Genomic DNA, 20,709 nt, shown 5'->3' with positions numbered 1-20,709 from the left:
CCTAGAAACAAGGTAACCAACCATCTTTTCATGTGATACTGTTTTGCCACTGAACTCAAGAGGATTAGATTTAGGTAGAAACAGACACAATGAATGAGGATAATTATCTGTAAATGTAATAGCAAAGTGAAAAAGTATAATTGAAACAAAGCAAAAAGTTCACAAACCACCCACAATGTAAAACAGATAGTCCAAAAGGTTGCCTAGGGTTGTTTTCATTTTTATTTTAGTGGAAGCATTCCATGGAGTAAAAATTAAATTGGGGATATCAAACTAAAGGTAAGCAAAAATCTGCAAAATTCTATTACTATCATTATCCAGATTCTCACCACATGTGAAACTCAGGAGACAATTTTTTTTTCTTTTGAAAGTGTAGCATTTTTCAGATAAACGTTTTTCTAGGGGGAAAAAAAATAAGGCTACAGATACTAATATTAACATGTCCGCTACTTTTTAGACCTCTTCTCAATAGTCTCCAGAGCCTCAATTCTTTACTTTTTCTGTGCAGCCAAAAATTTAAAAGGCAAATGTTACCAATCTTTGCATACTGCAAAGGAATGGTTACTGGCAATTCAGCAAAACCTAATAAATAGTCTCCCCCACCCCCACCCCGCCCTCTGATACTAAAGATAAAAAATAGAGATGCTCTACCCATGAGCTACATACTAGCCCTTTTTATTTTGAGATAGAGGCTAAAATTTGCCTCAAAATTGGGATCCTCCTGTCTTAGCCTCCCAAATTGCTGGGATTACAGGTTTGTGCCACTGTACCCAGCTTAACAAATAGTTTTATGAACAAACTTCAAGAGCAAAAAAATTCTTCATTGTGGGTTTTATGCAATATCTGACCAGGTTGTTTCAATACTGTATTATTTTAGAAATTGTCATGTAATACACATTTTCCATTTAATGTAGATATTAGAATGGTATAGAAAGTGCAGCACCATTCATATAATGAAGTGTTGTTTTGTGAAACACTTTTTTGTCCACTCCCTCCACCCTCAGATTTATGTAACTGGTATTTGTTGGACTATGAATGTATAACGTATTTTGATAAAGGCTGCAGTCAATTATCCTCAAGTATAATCTTAATTCTTTCAGAATAGGCCATCAGTATTTATAATCAGAAGATAATGTATGGGTCATTTGTTAACAGGGAAAAAGTGACTGATTGCAAAAATGAGGAAGTAACTGTTCTCATTCATCCTACTATTAACATTTCATTAATCTTACTATCAACAGGTATGTCTGAAGAGCAATGACACCATTTATGGCTTTCTTAATTTCCTTTATTATGTTGCAGTTTGTATTTTCTGATAGAATAAGAGCAACTAACATAATAGTGACATTCCCTTTCAATAAGCAGTCCTTTGAGGTTTACAGCCTGCAAGTTTGTTATTGTCACCTTCCAAGCGATAGCTACTCAGACCATCCCTTACCTCACCCTGTATCTTTGAAAAGTAAGTAAAGCACTTGATGCATGTCATAGAGTCCAAGTGCCTAGTTCAATTTCCACTCAACTACTTCCTAAGCACCTCATTAAAATACCATAAGGTAGAAAATTCCATATGATTGTTCTGAGAAATATACATAAAGTGCGCACACAGTGAAAGTCCTCAAAAAAATTGTGTTGATTATTAACCTAACTTTGATAGTAGGGCAACATTCATTGAGCAAGTAAACAAGAATAGACAGAATAAAGGAAATTTCCTCTTCTACACAACGGCTTTGTAAATGGTGGTAGAAAACAGTTATTCAAAAACTCTCACCAAACAAAGATGGACTAAATGGGGGAGGGTGAGGAGTGTCAACTACACACTTAGCCTGTGCTATTAGATTCCTCAACATCCTTGTTTTTATTTGTTATACACAAAAAAATAAATAAATAAACTCTTAAGCCTGCTACAAACGTAAAACTGAAGCACACCTAGCACAATAGTTCAGCTATGTCCAAAATGATTACCACATGCAGTGAGCCACTAGGAAGATTAAGATCCCTAGAGCCTCTGCCCACTTTTTTTTGGTCACCTGTTTAATACATAAATCCATGTTGTGTGTGTTTGTTTATAGTTTAGTGAGTTTATATATGCATCACATTGAACTCACAGTCAACAGCCCTATAACTCACACCTCTGAAATACCTTATCTCACATACACATTTCCATATGGCACATCACAGTCTTCCTGCTCTTAGGAACACTATGGAAAACTTCAATACAACATTATCTGTAGAAGCCACTTTAAACAGCAAAAATCACCAAAAAGCATGAAAATACTAAAAGAAAAAAAATGCAGAAAATGGAAAACAAAAGATTGCCGTGTGATACACAAGCTGAAGAGAGAAGGCAGAGAGTTGCCGCGTTCAGCCTCAGCTGAGAACAAGCATCAGTTGACTCAAACCTTCATTGCTCTGGGAATGCCGGTAAGAGCACCCAGAGTACTGACTTTGAGGACACAAATAGGCAAATTCACAAATCCAGAATCCACAAATAATGAGGATCAACTGTAAATACCTCATGGTGGGGCTGGGGATGTGGCTCAAGCGGTAGCGCGCTCGCCTGGCATGCGTGCGGCCCGGGTTCGATCCTCAGCACCACATACAAACAAAGATGTTATGTCCGCCGAGAACTAAAAAATAAATATTAAAATTCTCTCTCTCTCTTTCTCTCTCTCTCCCTCTCTCACTCTCTCTATAAAAAAAAATACTTTATGGTACATGTATTCAATGAGTATAATTCAAAACAACCTAAAGAGATATTAACATGAATCCTTTTCAAACAAATTTATAAAGATTCAAAAGTACACACAGATGATACCATGTCTGTAAATTTAGAAACAAACTATACATATTTTTTACATGTCTGAGGAATGACACATGGCAATTCAGGATAGTTTTACCTAAAGAGAGAGACAAGGAAACGAGGATGAAGAGTTTCACTGTGTCTATAATATTGTTTTTTACCCATCCTGTCATGCTACGACTATTTCTTAAAACATACCCATTAGAATTAATTCTGAATGGTTAAGTACACATGCTACAACATTACATTGTACAAAAGGATATTTTTGGGGTCTGAAATTATAATACTCATTTAACAGTGTGATAAACTAAGACTATTACAAGAATCTGTTTACACAGAAGGGAAGAATGCCTGGAAGAGAGATAAAAAGAAGACAAAGGGTCAAATTTTCATTTCTAGAAGCACCCTACGTATCTGCTCCTTTGAAGTTCATGGGAGTTTCTTCCCAGAAAGACTACATGCAGCACAGAGCAGGACGATCCAAATCAAGCTCAGTCACTGGAACACAAGACAAAGCCAAACCTAAAAAAAATTACTCAAGTAGAGAGGGTTGGGAAGGAAAGTTCTTGAATGTAAACTAATACAAGAAGGATAGTTCCTATAGCCAAAGAAGAGGGATAACTCATAAGGGATATTTTCCCTGGGATAAAGCAATGGTTTTCTTAAGGCAGTGAAAAAAGATATCATCTAACTCCCAATTCTGTTTCTGTTCAAGAAAAAATAAATGTTTGTGATGCTGTTACATTTCATTTATAATTCTCCTCTTTATTCACTTTTGGCAGTTACTATTGTGAGCATTAGGGTAAAGTCTAGCACCCCGCCAAAAACACCAGCAATGTGATTGATGTGTGATTCAAAAAAGCTGTCAAAATGAACACTCCAAAAGAAATGAGTCACATGGCTGGGCCAGGCATGCTAATATTTTTGTACCATATTATAATCCTTTTCATCTGGACCTTCTTAGAGTTGGTTTATTACGTCCTTTCATGTAATTCTAAGCTGACTAAGGGTTACAATGAAAGGAATAAGAAGTTTGACAGAATGGGTTCATACCTTCATTACTAAAATCCAAAAATTAAGGCTACTTGATATGGAAATAGGACACACACACACACAAAAAAAAAAATGCATGCAGCTTTAGCCCACGCAACTTTAAGAACCCTCAAGGGTCTGAGAACAGAGAATTTTATCTCACAGTATTCTGACAGTGCTATCAGATAGTCCTTTATCTCACTAACTTAAAAAAATTAGATTGCTGCTATAAAATTCAGGGCAAAAGTGACACTGATCAGACGAGAACAAGTAAACAATTTTCCTTACTGCAAAAGTAAAAAAGAAGCGTACCTCTTCAGAAAATCCTAGGCTTTCATTCTGGGTGGTGGTAGTGTTTTGCTTTGGGACTGCCCTTTGTTTTAGAAGCTTAGCTCTGTTTCAGCAGATAGATTGAGTAGTACATAACCCAAACAGATTAATACAGAACCTTCTGGAGAAAAAATACAGGAAGGGAATGCAACCTTCCTCTTTCTTGGCTTTCTAGAACAAGTCAGATGGTATTGTGTTCTTGATTTGAAACAAAGCAGTTCCTACTGAACAATGTTCTTAATCAATCAAATAAAAACCCATCTATACACAAGTTATACAAATTCTTCCCCCCACCCTTAGCCACTACTGGAATTCAAAATAAAATCCAAATGACCCCTTATCCATTTTGGAATGGAGCTAGAGCCAAACAAAACTTCAACAGCAGTTTCTTCAAGGCTCAGATGATCATGACCTTAAATGTGTTTTCTCATGTGAACTAGCTGCTTAGTGGTCACAGCACTGTACACAGCATGCTCTAATTATAAAAACAATGACACTTCCAGTATGCTCTGAAATGGAATAGTGAATGAAATACCAAGGACTGTTTTTCTAGATAGTATAAAATATACAGGAGTCAAGATAAAATGTTTTAGTAGAGGCTACCTACATGGACAAGACCTTTAAAAGTATTCACATCTCAAAAAATAAGTGCAACCTTAAGGCAAGAGTAGCAAGCAGAAGCCATTACCAGTTCAGTACTAGCACTCTGGGACCCAGCTTTGTTCATCAATTTTCACACCTGGGGCTGATGATTTAACTTAAGTTACTTATGAATTATACTAGAGTTCCAATAGTGTAGAGTCTAGAGCTAAAGTCAATACTTTATCAAGTTCATCCAAAAAGGGAGGGGGGTTATACCAAGTAATAAGAACTACCACTTTTGTCAAGTGCTGATCTCTGTCACAATTTGACTCCATTATATGCAACATCAAGCACTATTCACAACAATCCAAAGAAGTAGCTCCTGAACTCTTATAACCAATGGGCTCCCCAGACCTGAAAAGATTAATCAGTTTTTTGTTGTTGTTGTTGTTGTTGTTGTTGTTGTTTTGAGAGAGAATTTTCTAATATTTATTTTTTAGTTCTCGGCGGACACAACATCTTTGTTTGTATGTGGTGCTGAGGATTGAACCCGGGCTGCACGCATGCCAGGCGAGCACGCTTAGCCACATCCCCAGCCTCTGAAAAGATTAATCAACTACAAGCAGCAAAAATTCTGATTCAAACTCAGGTCTAAAGCCAAAAAGTCTGTGTTTATAAATAAGCTTATTCTTTCCTTCTTTAATAGCTCAGATAAATACTCCTATATAAGGTCCAATGTCCATACTCACTAACAAATTTTATAGAAAGCTTTCTAGCAAAGTGAGTTTGATTGACATTTGCTCAATTTCTGACACTTGCAAACCATAGGTATAAGGCTCATAGTCTATTGCAATTTGAGACAGAATCCCCTTAGTGCCTGAAAGGCTGTTGTTTACACAGACATATATCCAGAGCTTTAAACATTCAGGCACTAAACAAAATTCATTTTATCTATGTATTACAATTTTCACCCAAATTAACAGTCTAGATTTATCAGCTTAACCTAAAATGGTATAAAAGTTCAACCTTAATATGTCCTTTGATAGCACATTACATATATAGCATACATACGTGACAAATACCTTTAAAAATCCTACCATCTCCACTTGCAGGCCTCTGTGTTCTACTAGGCAGTTAATACCTTAAGGTAGAGAGAATGTTTTGGTCACCTATGCATCCCAGCATCTTAACAGTACCTTGCTTAGTGCAAACACTCAAACAGAACATTGAAAGAGATTACATGGGATTTATTTTTCAGAAATAAGCAATCTCTAACATAAGGCCCACAGATACAAGATAAAGCAATTGTTCCTCTCTGGAAGAAGTCCATATCTATGGGTTATCTCTGGGGGCTGAGCAAAAGGCTCACCACACTGTCTTTAAACTATAACAACACAACCATTTTACTAGGAACATTTACAAAAACAAAGGTTCAGGGCCAGTTGTCTGAAAGAGAGCCTTCAGAGGACAACTGTTACCAGAGAAAAAGAAAAAAGCCAATTTGATCACAAACAGTGGACAGTGACCTATTCATCCAGTTCTTATGTTATCTTTGATTTTTCAAAGCATATATAATTATTATTTGTTCTGGATTTATAACAACAAAATGGAGAGATGTTGAATTTACCATCACAGGCATTTCAATTTCTTTTGAAACATTTTTTATTTATTCTATTTATACTATACTTACAGCTTATGTTAATCTTGCATTTTTTTAATTGAAAGTCAAACAGTATATTAGGAATATGATTTTCAAGTGAATGAAGCTCAGATTTTCAGCTGTGATATCCACTAGAAATGGGTCCCTTTTCAAGCAAGTTCCTTCTCTAATTCTAGGCATCTCATATAAGAAACAGGGATGGTATCTACCTTTCAAGTTCCTAAACTACTGTTCATATTTAAAGAAATGCACAAGCTGGGGATGTAGCTCAGTAGTCAAGTACCTGGTTAGCATGTGCCAAATCTTGGGTTCCCAGCACCCCAAAACACAAAGAAACACACAGTAAGCAATCTCTATTATCTTATTGCACATGTGCATATATCAAATCCACATGCATTAAATCCTCACAAACCCATTAATACATGTTTAAAGATTCACTATGATACTGAGTCGTATAAATCTATAGGCAGGTGAGAATACATTAGCATTTCCCATCTATCACTCTTCACTCACTGCTAATGATTTGAAAGTTTTGTGTATAGAATGGTCTAAATTTTTCTTTTATGGCTTCTCTTTCAGACAAGCTCAAAAGCTCTCAAACTTTAACATGTGTAAGAATTTGTTTCAGTACAGAATATACATTCTGTATTTGTAAGTGCAACTTAAAGGATTTTAGAGGTAATCTTAACTATATATAACTTATTTTAATTTTAGAATCAAAAACCCCTGTTTAATCTTTTTAAAGGAAAGATGGAAAAAAAAAACATGAAAAGAATCTGTACAACAAATTAGCCAGAGCTACAGCAATAAAGTAATTTATTTCTACTTTGCCTGCCCCAGGTCCATGTATGGCTTCAAGCAGATGAAATGGGCCAGTCTCAATACTGGCCTTCATATAGGGCACCACCCACAATCATCAGTAAATACCCTATTGCCAAAACACATGCCCCTTGGGTCTAGAACAATGACACACCTGAAATGATCATTTGTTTTAAAATTATGTGAATTTAGGAAGAGGCAGAACTGTGACCTCACAAAGCCATTCACAAGAAATGCCTCTGTTGGAGCAAAGGAATAGAATCCTGGTCTCTACTTTCAGACTTTCCCAAAGGCTTACAAGGTCTGAAGTCAAATGGGCTGCATCATCTACATGCTGTTTACTTTATTTGCTTCAGGGTTCGTGGAAGCCCCTTCAGAGCCAACAGGGAAAGAAACATCACACTTGGGCTCCTTCTGCTGCCTGGAGGCTCTGACCTGCTTTTCACACGTGTGACCTTCTCATCCCTCCCATTTCACTGGAGATGAAAACACTTCAGGATCTTCTATTTTATTGTCCTCCTAGCACTTTTCAGCATCTCAACAGTCCCCTGTGTATCTCTGCACCCCTTTCATGTCTCTTTCCGCACTGGCCCTGCTGGTTAAGCTGCAAATTAACTGAAGGCAGACCATGCATTTGTCATGGTTCAGAACTGCATCTAGCCAGTGCCTACAAACCTGCCTGGCCCACAGTAAGTGTTCATTAAATACCTTTGGACTGATTAAAGTATCACTCTTTCTTGAGCAATAGCAAATAAGCAAATCCACACAAAGCAGAAGAAAAAGCTCAGCAGTGGCTGGGACTGAGTTGGACTCTTAGAAGCTGAGTCCCTACTTCCTGTTCCACAGAAACCTGTTTTGAACACACAAAGTAGAGTGACACTTTCCTCCTGAACACTTAGAGCTTTGCATATCTGCAACTATATTGATTATGGAAATCTCTGGGTGTTTTGTTGTTTACTTTCCCAGCTACATTCTCAGATCCTTGAGATTAAAGTCAGATTTTTGCAGCATATAAGACAAGCTGCACTCTATGGAATACAGACATAGTAGCTATTGTATGGAATTAATGCATCTAGTCCACAAAGAATAAAAAAGCAACATTCAGAGACATCTCACAGTTAACTCAGAAAGCATACATGGTGTAGGGCAAAAGCAGTTTCTTTCATCAGCAAGGCTGGGTTTAAATCCTGACTCCATTGTTTGGTAGTGGCCACTTCATCACTCGGCTTCATCACTCGGAGTCCCACCATCTCATTAGTGAAAGGAAGATACTACCTTCCTTCAAAAGTTGCCGGGAGCATCAGAGATGGTGCTTACGAAGTACCCACCTGGTGAGAAAGCTCCTATGCATTACCTTATTTGACAGCAGAATGCTCTCTTGAGTTTTAGAACAAACTGGATCAAAATTTTCACTGCCTTCTTACAGAACTTCAAGCCACAAACTCTCATGCCCTACATATCTCATTTCTCAAAAAAATTATACTTACAAATGAAAATTTGAAAGCACTTTGCAAACAGCAAAACACTAAAATGCCAAAATAGGGAATTCTTCTCAAACTTGTTTTACTCCAAATTAAAAAAGAAAGCATCATGATAGACATGTTTCTTTAAGAAAGCCCTTGTTACTATGTTATCTACTCGATTGATAACAGGACATTATGACAAACCTACCTGGCTAAATAACAGTGACAAACTCCTGGTTTTCTTTCTATCTACCTTTCTTTGGTTCTGGGATGCTTACCCACTGAATTCCATCCCCAGCACTATTTTTTGTTTTGTTTTGTTTTGTTGAGACAAGATCTCATTAAGTGGCTTAGGCCTTTGCAAAGTTGCTGAGGCTGACCTTGAACTTGTGATAGTCCTGCCTCAGCCTCTCGAATTGCTGAGATTACAGGCATGTGCCACCTCATCCAGCAAACCACTGATTGTCTTTGGCCACTTCAATTGGCCTCCATTTCTCCTAAGTCATAAGTCTTCCATAAGGAGTCAAGTGGAGCATGATGCCAATTTGTTATCTCTGAACATTTAGTATTCTTGGGCACCAACTACAATCAAGTCATATGGACAAAACCAAGATAAGTAAGAATCTGTGACAAAAGTGTCATTTAGGCACAAAGGCAAGTTATGCACCAACCCAATGTGGTCAGTTAAACAGGTTTTCAAGCAGCTCCTCAAATTCCCAGGCCTTTCAGTGGGCAGTGTTCTCTAAACAACAGTAATTACCTCCTGATATCTTCCCCTGGTCAAGCACTGTGCTGGAGAAGCAGCTGCCAGGGTCTAGAAGACATGACCCTTGGCCTCCACAAGTCCACAATGTGAAGTGGCAGATAAAACAAAGATGCAAATAAATGATGGCTGAGAACATGAAGAGCAACCACAAAGCTACACACAAAAGCATCTTCTTATTTTACAGTCACACCTCACATGGATGATCAACTACTTCATGAGTAAGAGAGCTAATCCACACTATAAAGAGATCAAAGTAAGGCAAGTTGGTTTTCCCAGCTTCCTCCAGCTGATGTGGACCTGTAAGGACACTTAGAAAAGGTTGTATTTCACAAGAGTCTTTAAAGCTAGATATAGTTTCAGTAAGCAGAGAAGTCTTTCTATCCAGGAAAATCACTGTGAGAAAAGATGTAAAGAAAGGAACATGCAGGCCTGTCCTGGGGACAGGGATAAAGGAATATCCAAGTAGGGTCCTGTAAAGAAACAGAAGAGCAGATGGCCCAACGTGGCTGCTTAGATGAGAAGTCTGGGAAGGGCAGAGAAGTTACAGAGGAGTATAATGAAGGTAAATCACGGACAACAAACATGGTCCAAGAACCCTCGAATTAGATCAGATGACTGGGATGGGAAAACCGCACACAATGAAATTCATAATCATATGCCTTTTAATACTTCAAGAGTCATCAAGAAAGACAATGAAAGCAAAGGTGCAGGACATTGGTTCGAAAGGGAAAACACAAAACTTGTATCTATGAATGTGTAATTCCAAGGATGAATGACCAAAACTGCAAATGATCATTTTCAGTATGAAAAATCCCTCTCCATTCATGCTTTATTATAGAAACATAAACTAAAACATCCTCTTTTTAGTATCATGAAAAACAGGGATATGATTCACACACATGAAAATACCACTAAGGTTATCAATGATGATATAACTAAAAGCAGCAATACTTCCTAAGCCATTAGGCCCACTTGAACTGAGGAAATCACTCAAAGGAAGTGGTAGAAACTTTATGGTTTGAGGCATTTAGAATCAGACCACAAGGCACAATCCTGTGGCCTACTCTCCTCCACCTAAGTGCTACCACTAAGAAAAGAACTTCAGGTAAGCAACTGTGCCTAGGGAGACAAGGAGACCAGTCTAACTAAATCTGAGGAATGGCTGGGAAGATGAGGTTCTGATTCCTGATCTGAAGGCTGGTCACAAAAATGTGCCCAGTCTGAAGATGATTTCTTCTGCTATCAGTTAAAGCAGAGGATTAGGCAACATTATTCTAAAGAAATAAACAAAAAAATTTTTAAATTTCTCCATTACCAATAAAAAATAATCACAGAGCAAACCTTGTCACTTCTAGTAATTATTGGTGAGATTAAAAATAAATAAATAGAAATTTATTTATACACACACACACAAAAAAAAAAAAATGTTAAAGAATTACTTCATTAAATGAGGACGGGGACCTGTTAAATTCAGATGATCTGGAGATTTCTGAGTCAAACAAATACTTTCCAAAATGCCCCTCTGAGACTCAAAATGTTCTACTATGTAGCACAGGAAAGTAAGAGAGGCTGAACACTGGCATGCTGAAAAATTCCACAAACCCAGGAGGCCACAGGTTCTAAATGGTCTCTCCAAGTACACATCTGGATGCACTGAGGAGACAGCAATAGAAGGCCCAGGGAGTCACCAATTCAAGTTTATGACATCCCAGTCCCAAGACCTTAGGACCAAACAGGCTTTCCAGGTTCACCAGGCAGAAAGTCCCTGGGAATAATAAACCCCAATTAATTAATATATCTCACTGTGACCAAAAAGAGAAAGTTTTCTCAGAAGTACCACAAAGCTGACCATATGGTGGAATGAAAGAACCAGAACTAAAACTACAAATCTATTCACCAATTTATTGCCTTTGCACTTTGGTTCCCCAGAACCCACAAGGACATTTGGCTGTTCCGATTCACTAGGCAAAATGAACATTGTCATGACGATCATGACATGTCGATCATTAGCGTTGTCCATGATGATCATGCTATATTCAATTTCTTCTGCTATTGGTTACCATAATACTTCCTTTTATATCAAAAAAGAACATTCAACGAAGGTAGACGAGATTCTTTCCAATCTTTCTGACATTGTTAAACAGTCATCTTCTTTACCTTCGCCACCAGAACAAACCCCCATTATGATCCTTTAATATTCTCATCCAAATTCATATTTTCTTTAGCCCTAATCCCAATTACTAAAAACTTTTATCTAGTCATAAATCACCTCACATACATTTTGTTGGAGATATTTATTTAGATGAAAACAGACAATAACTGCTTCTATCCTCTCAGTTGCAGAAAAGCATGTACTGCTCTCAAACAACAAAAGTTAAAGATTATGAATAAAAGGAATGTCTATTTGCTCATGTTATAATAAAGGAATAACTAGAGTCTTGCATTGAGAAGAATCAACTCATTCTTGACCTACCATCCTATTTATCTTTCTATTCTCAAAGCTAATTGCTTATATAAGCATGCCAATTTGCCTTGATTATAGGATTCTTAATAAATGAATGTTGTTTACATTTCACAAGTGTATTTGAATTTCACTCCAGGAAGCCAAGCTCATCAAGTCTTTGTAAGTGGTAAAACCAGAGATCAAAGCAAAAGGCCTACATTGAACCAACAAACAATTAAGCTTGAGAATAGAGGCCCAAACAAAAAATACAATAGATTTTTTGCTAGTTCTACCCCAACAGTACACCTCAGGGTCACTGCTCAATCTTATATCATAATACATAAAACTTTCACTAAAATTTCTCTTTTCAGTAATTTGATGGTCATTTCTTAAATAGTTCAATCTGTCTACTATTCAACAGGCTTTTCTTTTTTTCTTCTATTTTTCTCATCTTGCTTTTCTGTTCGAATCAAGTATCTTCAGTTTTCTTTAACTCTCCTATTCTTAATTGTACCTAATTTTTGTCTGTTTTTTTTTCTTTTCAGTATTGAAGGTTGAACCCAGAGGTCTTTAACACTGAGCAAAGTTCCCCCCTTTTTTTTTTTTTTTTTTTTGAGACAGGATCTCTATAAGAAGCTGACTTCCAACTTGTAATCCCCCTGCCTCAATCTCTTTTTTTGGTACTGAACAGAGCAGCACTGAATCACTGAGCCACATCCATATTACATTTTTATTTTTTTATTTTGAGATAGCGGCTGAGTCTAGCTTTGAAGTTACAATCCTCCTGCCTCAGCCTCCCAAGCTCCTTAGATTACAGGTGTGCACTGTAATCTCATTTCTTAAACACCACCTTACCCTTAACACTCATCATCTTTTTCATGGTTTTAATTTGTATGCTTAGGGAAAACATTCCTCTAGCACAGTGGATCTCAGCTGGGACTGTACATTCAAATCTCATAGAATGCTTCTTAAACCCAATACCTAGGTCACATCCCCAATTTATCAGAATTTCTGCAAGTAAGATCCAGGCATCACTTACTTTAAGAGGCTCCCCAGGTGATATCCATGCACAGCCAAGTTGAGAAAATACTGCTTTACCTTACCAATCTCTTCTTTATCCTACCTTAAATAAGGTGTTCTACCAAACTTCCATTAAAAAAAAAAAAAAAGAACAAGGAAAGGAAGTCAGGTTCCTGAGCAAATCCTGAATCAAGACTTGAGACCAGTGAGATTATTTTCAGGCACCATCAGTTACATTTTAGTGTCCTAGAACCAGTCACATGACCAAATATGTGAACAATGATGTCTTTCCCAAAGCCAACAAGTTTAAGATAAACCAGGCCATAGGTTCCATCCACCAGAGAGAAGTCAGTCAAGACTTTTGAAGATCTAAAGTCTAAGCTCCTTGAGGTTTTCAGCTTCTTGACAATGGATGACAGGGGCTCAAGAATGCAACAGACTTCTTCAGCAAAGAAAAAAGTGGACTAAGAGTAAACTATTTCTACAGGTGAAATAGGGGTCACTAAGCCAATTACAGGCTACATAAGAACACTGAAGATATTGGAGGATCACAGACACTAAAAAAAAAAAATGGTCCCAGAAACTGTACAACTCATGATAAGGTGCCCACCTGTCAGCATTAGTTAATGGCCATGTTTTTATTTTTTTTAAGGGTGTAAAAATAATGTATTCCTCTGCATCAAATACCATTATACCACCAAGTAGGGACTAGCTATTTCCAAATTTAAGAATTCCCAGCTGTTCCACTCCACATCTGTGATTCACAGTCTGTGAGGCAGTTCTCCAGCTACCAGTTCTTTCATGGACATTACTTCCAAAACATATCAGTTGGAACTGCATAGTCCTTGGCTTTATCTTGAAAGTCAGGGTTCTGGAGAAGAGAACAGGGTAACAGGGGAGGGAAAAGATGATCTCCCCACAGTATGGACAGAATTTCAAAGGGAAGACCAGGGATGAGTTATCTCTGTCCCCAGTGTTCAAGTAGGTAAAAGCTAAGATGGTGCATAAATTCTCTCTATAGGAACGCACCTCCTGTCATTAGGAAGGGAATGTTTCCATAAACAGCCACTCTAACAGGGCCTCTGTCAAGTAGCTGTATAGCCTGTAATCCACCTTTCCTCCTAAGCTCTTGTTTCTGAAAGCATTCCACGTACCAGTGCCCTCTTGCAAAGGAGAGACAGTCATCTAATCAGTGCTTCTTGTCTTCACAACCTTTTTGACATCTATGACATCTTAAATATGAGAACCAGGGAGCCACCTCACCTTGTCCTTATCCCTCAAGTCCTGAGTATGACAAGAGCACAGTTCCTTAAGACCAAGTCCTTCAGGCAATAGTTCTTGTAAAAATAAATGAATTCCTAAAACAAACATGAGCCTACACTCACTTACTTTTTCTTTGTGCCCAAGAGAGACCTACACAAAAAGCTTCCCCACTCTCAGGTGCTACAGTTCCATGTCCACACCTACAGCTGCTGCCTTACCTCTGGAGGGGAGCAGCTTTCAAGCTGATAATGCACTTGCTGTATCTTGGGGTAGGAAGTGCCTTCCTGTGACCAGCATTTTTTTCACAGCTCAAAACAACTCAAACAGAGGACTTACTATGCATTTTTTTGACAACTCTAAATGTTAAATATTTCTCCTTATGCCAATGTGGTTTTCGGTCACTGACCCTAGGGATTCTACTCTCTAGATCATACGGAACATAGCTGCAAACGTCCACATAAAAGGGCAATAGAACGCCAAGTCAGCTGAAGGATCACAAGTGTTATTGTGTTCTACAAATTCTACAATTCCAAGTGCTATGATTTCTGTCAGCTCACAACTATCCTAACAGTTGTGCTAAATTTAATTCCTATTCACAAGTAAAGAAAGCCAAAAACCAGGGAAAGAGTTCAGTTTGCTAAAACTGGTACAGATGATTCTAGAAACTAGGTCTCCTGCTTCCCAGACCAATGCTCTTTGCTAAATGAGAACTCACAAGTAAAAGTAATTCTTATCCCTTGAGAATTTAAGAACATGCATACCTTTTCCCCCCAAATTTCATCAGCTTACATTGCTGCCATCTTTCATTGGAGCCATATATTTGCATCAGAGAATACCCCTTGATCAATCAACTGGTTAATATACCCAAATATATTTTCAGTTTTTATTGGTTTATTAGAAGGAAAAATGCATGCTGTTGTTGATGATATGTGTAATAACTGCAAGCACCTATTCACAGCTCAAGGAGTTAACTGCCCAGGGTGAAACTGTAATAGTTCAAAGTGACAACACTCTGCCCCCTTCCACACTCTCTTTCCCTCACAACAGGGGAAAGGATGTGAGAAAACAAATCAACAGCATGTGATGGCCTCACTACATTCCCACAGATCCATCTGCTCAACAGATCTCAGGGCAAATACTCTCCTTGGAAGTGGTAGAAAGGGAAGGACACTTTGCAATGGGAAACAAACTTGGATGTTACAACTTGACCTTCCTTGTCCCTTTCATAGGTAACTACATTTGAAGGGTACACATTCCAATGACAGGTTTGCTCTTCCCTCTGGTTTGCAAAACCTAAGCTTTCTAGCCAAGGTGTTTCAAACCTGCCTTGAAAAGAAAAACTCTGAAACACATCTATTTTCATGCCTGAAAACAGAAGAATATAGCACAGATGGCCAAAAGGACCAACATCTAAAGAGAAACATTAGTGCACCTTACTTTTGGTCACTTCTGAGAAATTTCTGCCAGTATTATATATTCTGAAACTTGCATTTACCAGATTTTAAAACTTTTTTACTGCTAGTCCTAGGCCCTTTTATTTATTTATTTGCAAATATAGGTTTAAGAAAGCATAATGTAATGAGAAAGCCTGGAGAAAGAGAAACAGAGATCCAAATCTGGGTTAAAATTCCAGATTGGTTATTTAATAACTATATGACTTGGGGCAATTTAGGCAATTGTCTTTAAGCATCTATAATATTGCTGATGGTTGGAGTTTCTGTGAGGATTATACAAGAACAGGTGAACACAGGGTAATATCATAGGCATTCAGAAAGTATTCCTAGTCCCTCCTAATACAAAGTGAGTGTTCAATCTCAAGATAAACTGAAAAGAAAATTGAATCAAATTAATCAGATATCAAAGCAGTTCTAAAGATATACAGCAACTAAAACATAGGACTTAAAATGATCCCTTTCTCTGAAGTTCAAAGAAACAATCCTTAGGACAGTTCTTTGACAAAAGCATTGGAGGACTTATATTTTATGTTGTAAACTGACTGCAAGTCAAAAATCAGTGAACAGTATCATTGAGTGTCTAATGTTTAAAAAAAAAAAGGTACTCCTGGATAAAGATCCTCGTGACATGCACTAAGAATCACCTTAATAACATCAACTTTGAAAATCAAGAAGGATGGATTTGTGTATGTGAGAGCCCAACAATTAGACAATGTTTAAGAAATATAATGGAGACCCACATGGAAATTTAATCATAAATGTGTGATACTCAAAAAAAAAATACAGGCCAAAGTTACCTACAAAATATATCCCCTAAAAGAACAAAGATGAAAGTAAATAACTGAACTCATAATTTGAAACATTTCCATTGAAAAGTGTAACAAACACTGAACCTGTATGGGAGTAGTGTATATATGCATGCAAAGGTATATCACCTTACAGGTGTACCTGAAAGGTAGGTACAAAGATGCAAATGGTTAAATACATACATTGAGTAATATTTTCTCTTAAATATAAGTTTTTTAACTATTATAATAATGCTGAACATAAGCTTAGAGGGGAGAGATTCTCTTTAGGAGGATTAAACTTCTAAGATGTAGATCCACTTTTTACTAGTAATTATTCACAAAAAGTTTTTTTTAAAAGAGAGAGAGAATTTTTGTAATATTTATTTTTTAGTTTTCAGTGGATACAACATTTTTATTTTTATGTGGTGCTGAGGATGGAACCCACGCATGCCAAGCAACCTCGATACAACTTGAGCCACATTCCCAATCCAAGTTTACCCCTCTATTGATCTTAATTCAGTCTTTTGCCTTGTCATCTCTTCTTTCCATTCATATGCACTAATTTTTTGGATGTATACAATTCAACCTATGCAAACTGATGATGGGAGGGGTTACAGTCATTGAGTAAGTTTGGACTCTTAAGAGAGTTCCTGCAAAGAAATAAGATGAACCACTGTCAAGATAATTTAAATTAAAAAAAAAAAAAAAGCACTGTCATTTTAAGTTTTATTTACTTTTCCCCGAGGGTTTAAATACTATAGAGCTGGAGGTTGGGAAGAACTATTTCCCTAAACCAAAAGGGCTCGTTAATACTGAAGTAAATCAAACTAACAAAGAGGTGCTTGTACACTTTTCTATACAGTATTACCTCTAGTTTCCCTCCCACAACCCATACATGATCTGTATAAGAAATAAAACTGAAGTCATTAACACCAACATAACTCGCGTTGTCTAAGGATAGAGAATTCCTCCACATATTATATGCTTTACAATCTGCCTTCTAAAACTTCTCATTCAATCTTGATCTCCACACTCAAATGCTTTCAATTGATTTTTCAAGCAATTCAAAAGAGAAAAGCAAAGTTAAGAACACAGTATATACAACTTCAGGGGGGAAAAAAAAGACAAGAAATATCAACTACACATGGCACTAGATAATTTGGGAGGGTTTTCTTTGACTCTGCTCATAGATTTTCCCAAGAGGAAGTAGAACTCAGTTGGAAGAGTACAAATGTGTCCCTAACAGGGTCCCCAAGCTGAGAAAGTTTTGTTTGTGTTCAAAAAAGTTCAGCCTGGTATTTTTGGATTTTGTTTTTTGTTTGAGAGGCTCAAAATATTGTAAACAACTTTAAAAAGAACTCCATCCAGTAACTGTGAGAGACATAGCAGAATAAAAGCAACCACAATAATCAACAATGGCCCCATGGAGCTTGTGACGTACAGTCATAAAAGTCTACATATTAACTTTGTGACTGCTAGACTTAACAGGAAAACAAATCCACCATGTTAATGAAGGGACATCATTTTTCTAAAGATTAATTCATACCATGTGTTATTAATCAACAGAGTAACTGAAAACTCATGCAAAAAAATGCTATTCCAGTTGAGCAGAACTTAATTGCATTATTGTTATTATGGCTGCTGCACTGGTTTCCCTGTGTCACTGGCTCCTCCGCTCCACGTACTCATACACAGCACCACAGCATGGAGGGAAAAAGCAAGGAGTTAAAATCACGTCTTGTAGGAACGGTTTGAAGAAAAATGTTTGTCTCTGGAAAGACGGGTCAAGTATGTACCCAGGCTGCCTTGAGAAGTAATTAAGCCTAGGCTGTTTCGTTTCAGAGTGTCCCATCTTGCACAACGTGGAAGCAGCTGTGGGAGATCACAGACGTTGCAAAGTAAGACAGGCAACATCATCTAGCTCCTCCACTGAAACACCAGTTTCCAGGTGGCCTGAAAAAGCTCATAGCCTCTGCTATCCCAGCAAGCACAAAGCTAACCTACCATCCCCATGCCAAACAAGAACCTTTTCAAGTCCTGAAGAAATGGAATTTAAATGTCCCAGCCACCGTTCAAAACATCTGAAAACTGGTTTTTGATCTGGGACTCCAGTCACTCCCCAAAATGGATAGGCTACATGCCTCAAAACCTGCAGATAGTCACAGACGTTGACTGCCCTAATTACAAGTTCCTCTTGCTGCCTAATGTTGTCAGGTTTGGGGATAACCAGTTAGGAAAAGGGAAGTGTACAAGTGTGAGGAATAGGAATGTGTCCCGTCTTGCTCGTTTCCTTCCCAACATCCCTTAAAAAGAGGCTGAGCACTAAAACTGTTGGTCTGGGGACCAACTACATCTCAGACCCTGACTGAGCAAGGGAAAAGTCACCACTCCCGCTAGAACTCACAGCAGGATAGTCTCTGACTGGGAAGGGCCCAGAAACTTAGTCCCAGTAGAAAAGAGAGAAAGAAGGGAATTTTCAGAGTCTTGGATATGAGAAACTGGGAGAAGAGGGGCGGGGGTCGCCCGTGTAGTCAGAACAGCTCTCAAAATGCCGCTGCAAAATTGCAAATTTTTTATGTGATTTAAGACTAAAGAGAACACACTGAGATTCTCCCCCGCCTGGGCTTCAGATGCCGCCTCCCCGCTTAGGGACCGGGGCATCCCACTGCTGCAGGTCTCCTCCTCTTTCCCTTTCGGGGGAGCTACAGCTTTGCCAAACCACAACGTCCGCCCTCCAAGTTCGCCTTCGCTTACAGCCGGACTCAGCGCCTGCGGCCAGCCACCTGCGCCCATCTGCCAGGGACCCCACAGGCCCAGGGTTGGGCGCCCGAAGTACAGTTCGCATGGGGATCAAGGTTTACGGGGTTTTTGTTTTTAAAACAAAAAGCCTTAGCGGCTCATCGCCCCCTCCTCCCGGGCCCGCGCCACCTTCCCTCCCTACACTCGCAGTACCACCCCGACACACGCGTTGCGAGGTGCCTCTCCCGCCAGACAATGGGTTCGGGGCTGGCCCGGCAGCCCGCTCCGAGCTCCTATCCCCATCCCGGCACCACAAGAGGTCTGAACGTGAGGTACTCGAGGGGAAGGGAGGCAAGAAGCAAGGCGGGGAAACCACAATGGAGAAGGTGAAAGCCTCCCCCTTGGGACAGGAGGCTTGCTCCCCGCGCGGAGCGAAGGGGAGGGGGCGGAGGTCAGCTGCGCCGCCTGGCCGGGGGCCCGGGTCCCCGCGCCCCGCAGCCGACGCGCACTCACCAGCACGATGGCAAATCGCTCCTCCAGTTCACCTGGCTCGGGCATCGGCAGCTTCAAAGGCACGTTGTGCGCTCTGAAATCGGTCTGCTGAGAATCCATGCTCCCTGCGTTGCCCATGTCGGCTGCGCGCTGGAGTCAGGGGTTGCTCCGGGCCCCTCGCTCCCGTGTCGGAAATCACAACAGCTCCCGGCGGTCGACTCTCGCCCGCTGGCGGACCTGCCCTGCTCCCCGCCCTCCGCCGCGCCCCGGCGACTGTGCAGCGCACGCCTCTCCTAGCAGCGCTCCAAGCCCAGCCGCCCCCCGGCCTCCCTCATGCTCTCCGCCGCCCCAGCGCGGCCCCGGCCTCTTTTCCACAGGAGGGGTCGTCAGGGCGCCGGGCGCCTATGTGCATGTTGCTCCGCTAGCACACCGCCCCCTGCCAGCGATCGCGGTCATCGGGCGCGTGCTCCCTCCTACTCGATCCCCCGCCGGGGCCGCGGCCGCAGCTGACACTTCCAGACCCCAGCCGGCCACCCCAAAGCACGTTCAACGAACACCTCAGGCAGACAAATGCGGCTCCGCTCTCGCCGACACAATGCCCCCTCTCGCCGGCCCCCGCCCCCGGCCCAGCTCCGCCCACCGGCCCCGCAGACTGCCGGGACGAGTAGTTTCTGCCCTAACTGTCCGGACGCAGAAACCACGCCCGCTCTGAAGGGCCGCGCTGGGTTGGGACTGTTCTCAGCAAAAGCAAGCTAGCCGCCTCTGGAGATGGTTTATGTCACTCTTGATCTCCCACACCCCAACAGTAGAGATTAATACCTCCGGCACCTCGTATCTGACCCTTAGGCACATTTGACAAGTAGATGAATGAACCCAGTCAATGGGTGAATGCAGGCATTCTGATTTAAATTCAGAATTTCTTTACTATTGGAAAGCATCTAGTTGAAAAAGGGACTTCTAAAGTACTGCCTACGTTATTTAATAAACTGAGAGTGGGACCATGGGTGCCTTTGTGTTCTTTTTTTCTTCATATATGCCGTTATATGTTATTTAATGTG

The 20,709-nt window shown here is 39.7% G+C and overlaps 1 protein-coding gene across 13 annotated transcripts in view; it reads right to left on the bottom strand.

Moving 5' to 3' along the window:
• The window catches only part of Fmnl2 (formin like 2), a 278,150-nt gene extending 257,879 nt beyond the window's left edge, over nucleotides 1-20,271 (bottom strand). For 7 of the 13 annotated variants that reach the window (XM_078017409.1, XM_078017408.1, XM_078017413.1 and 4 more), the window contains exon 1: nucleotides 19,673-20,271. In XM_078017409.1, the coding sequence (XP_077873535.1) occupies nucleotides 19,673-19,789 (117 nt within the window). In that variant the 5' untranslated portion in view covers nucleotides 19,790-20,271. The remainder of the gene's footprint in view (nucleotides 1-19,672) is intronic. The other 6 variants (XM_078017412.1, XM_078017415.1, XM_078017418.1 and 3 more) reach the window with 1 other exon arrangement.
• Between the last annotated feature and the right edge of the window lie 438 nt (nucleotides 20,272-20,709).

This window comes from Ictidomys tridecemlineatus, chromosome 7, assembly GCF_052094955.1.
Source record: "Ictidomys tridecemlineatus isolate mIctTri1 chromosome 7, mIctTri1.hap1, whole genome shotgun sequence".
NCBI classification, from domain to species: domain Eukaryota; kingdom Metazoa; phylum Chordata; class Mammalia; order Rodentia; family Sciuridae; genus Ictidomys; species Ictidomys tridecemlineatus.
The sequence above is the reverse complement of the archived record's forward strand: the minus strand, read 5'-3'. Positions and strand labels throughout refer to the sequence as shown.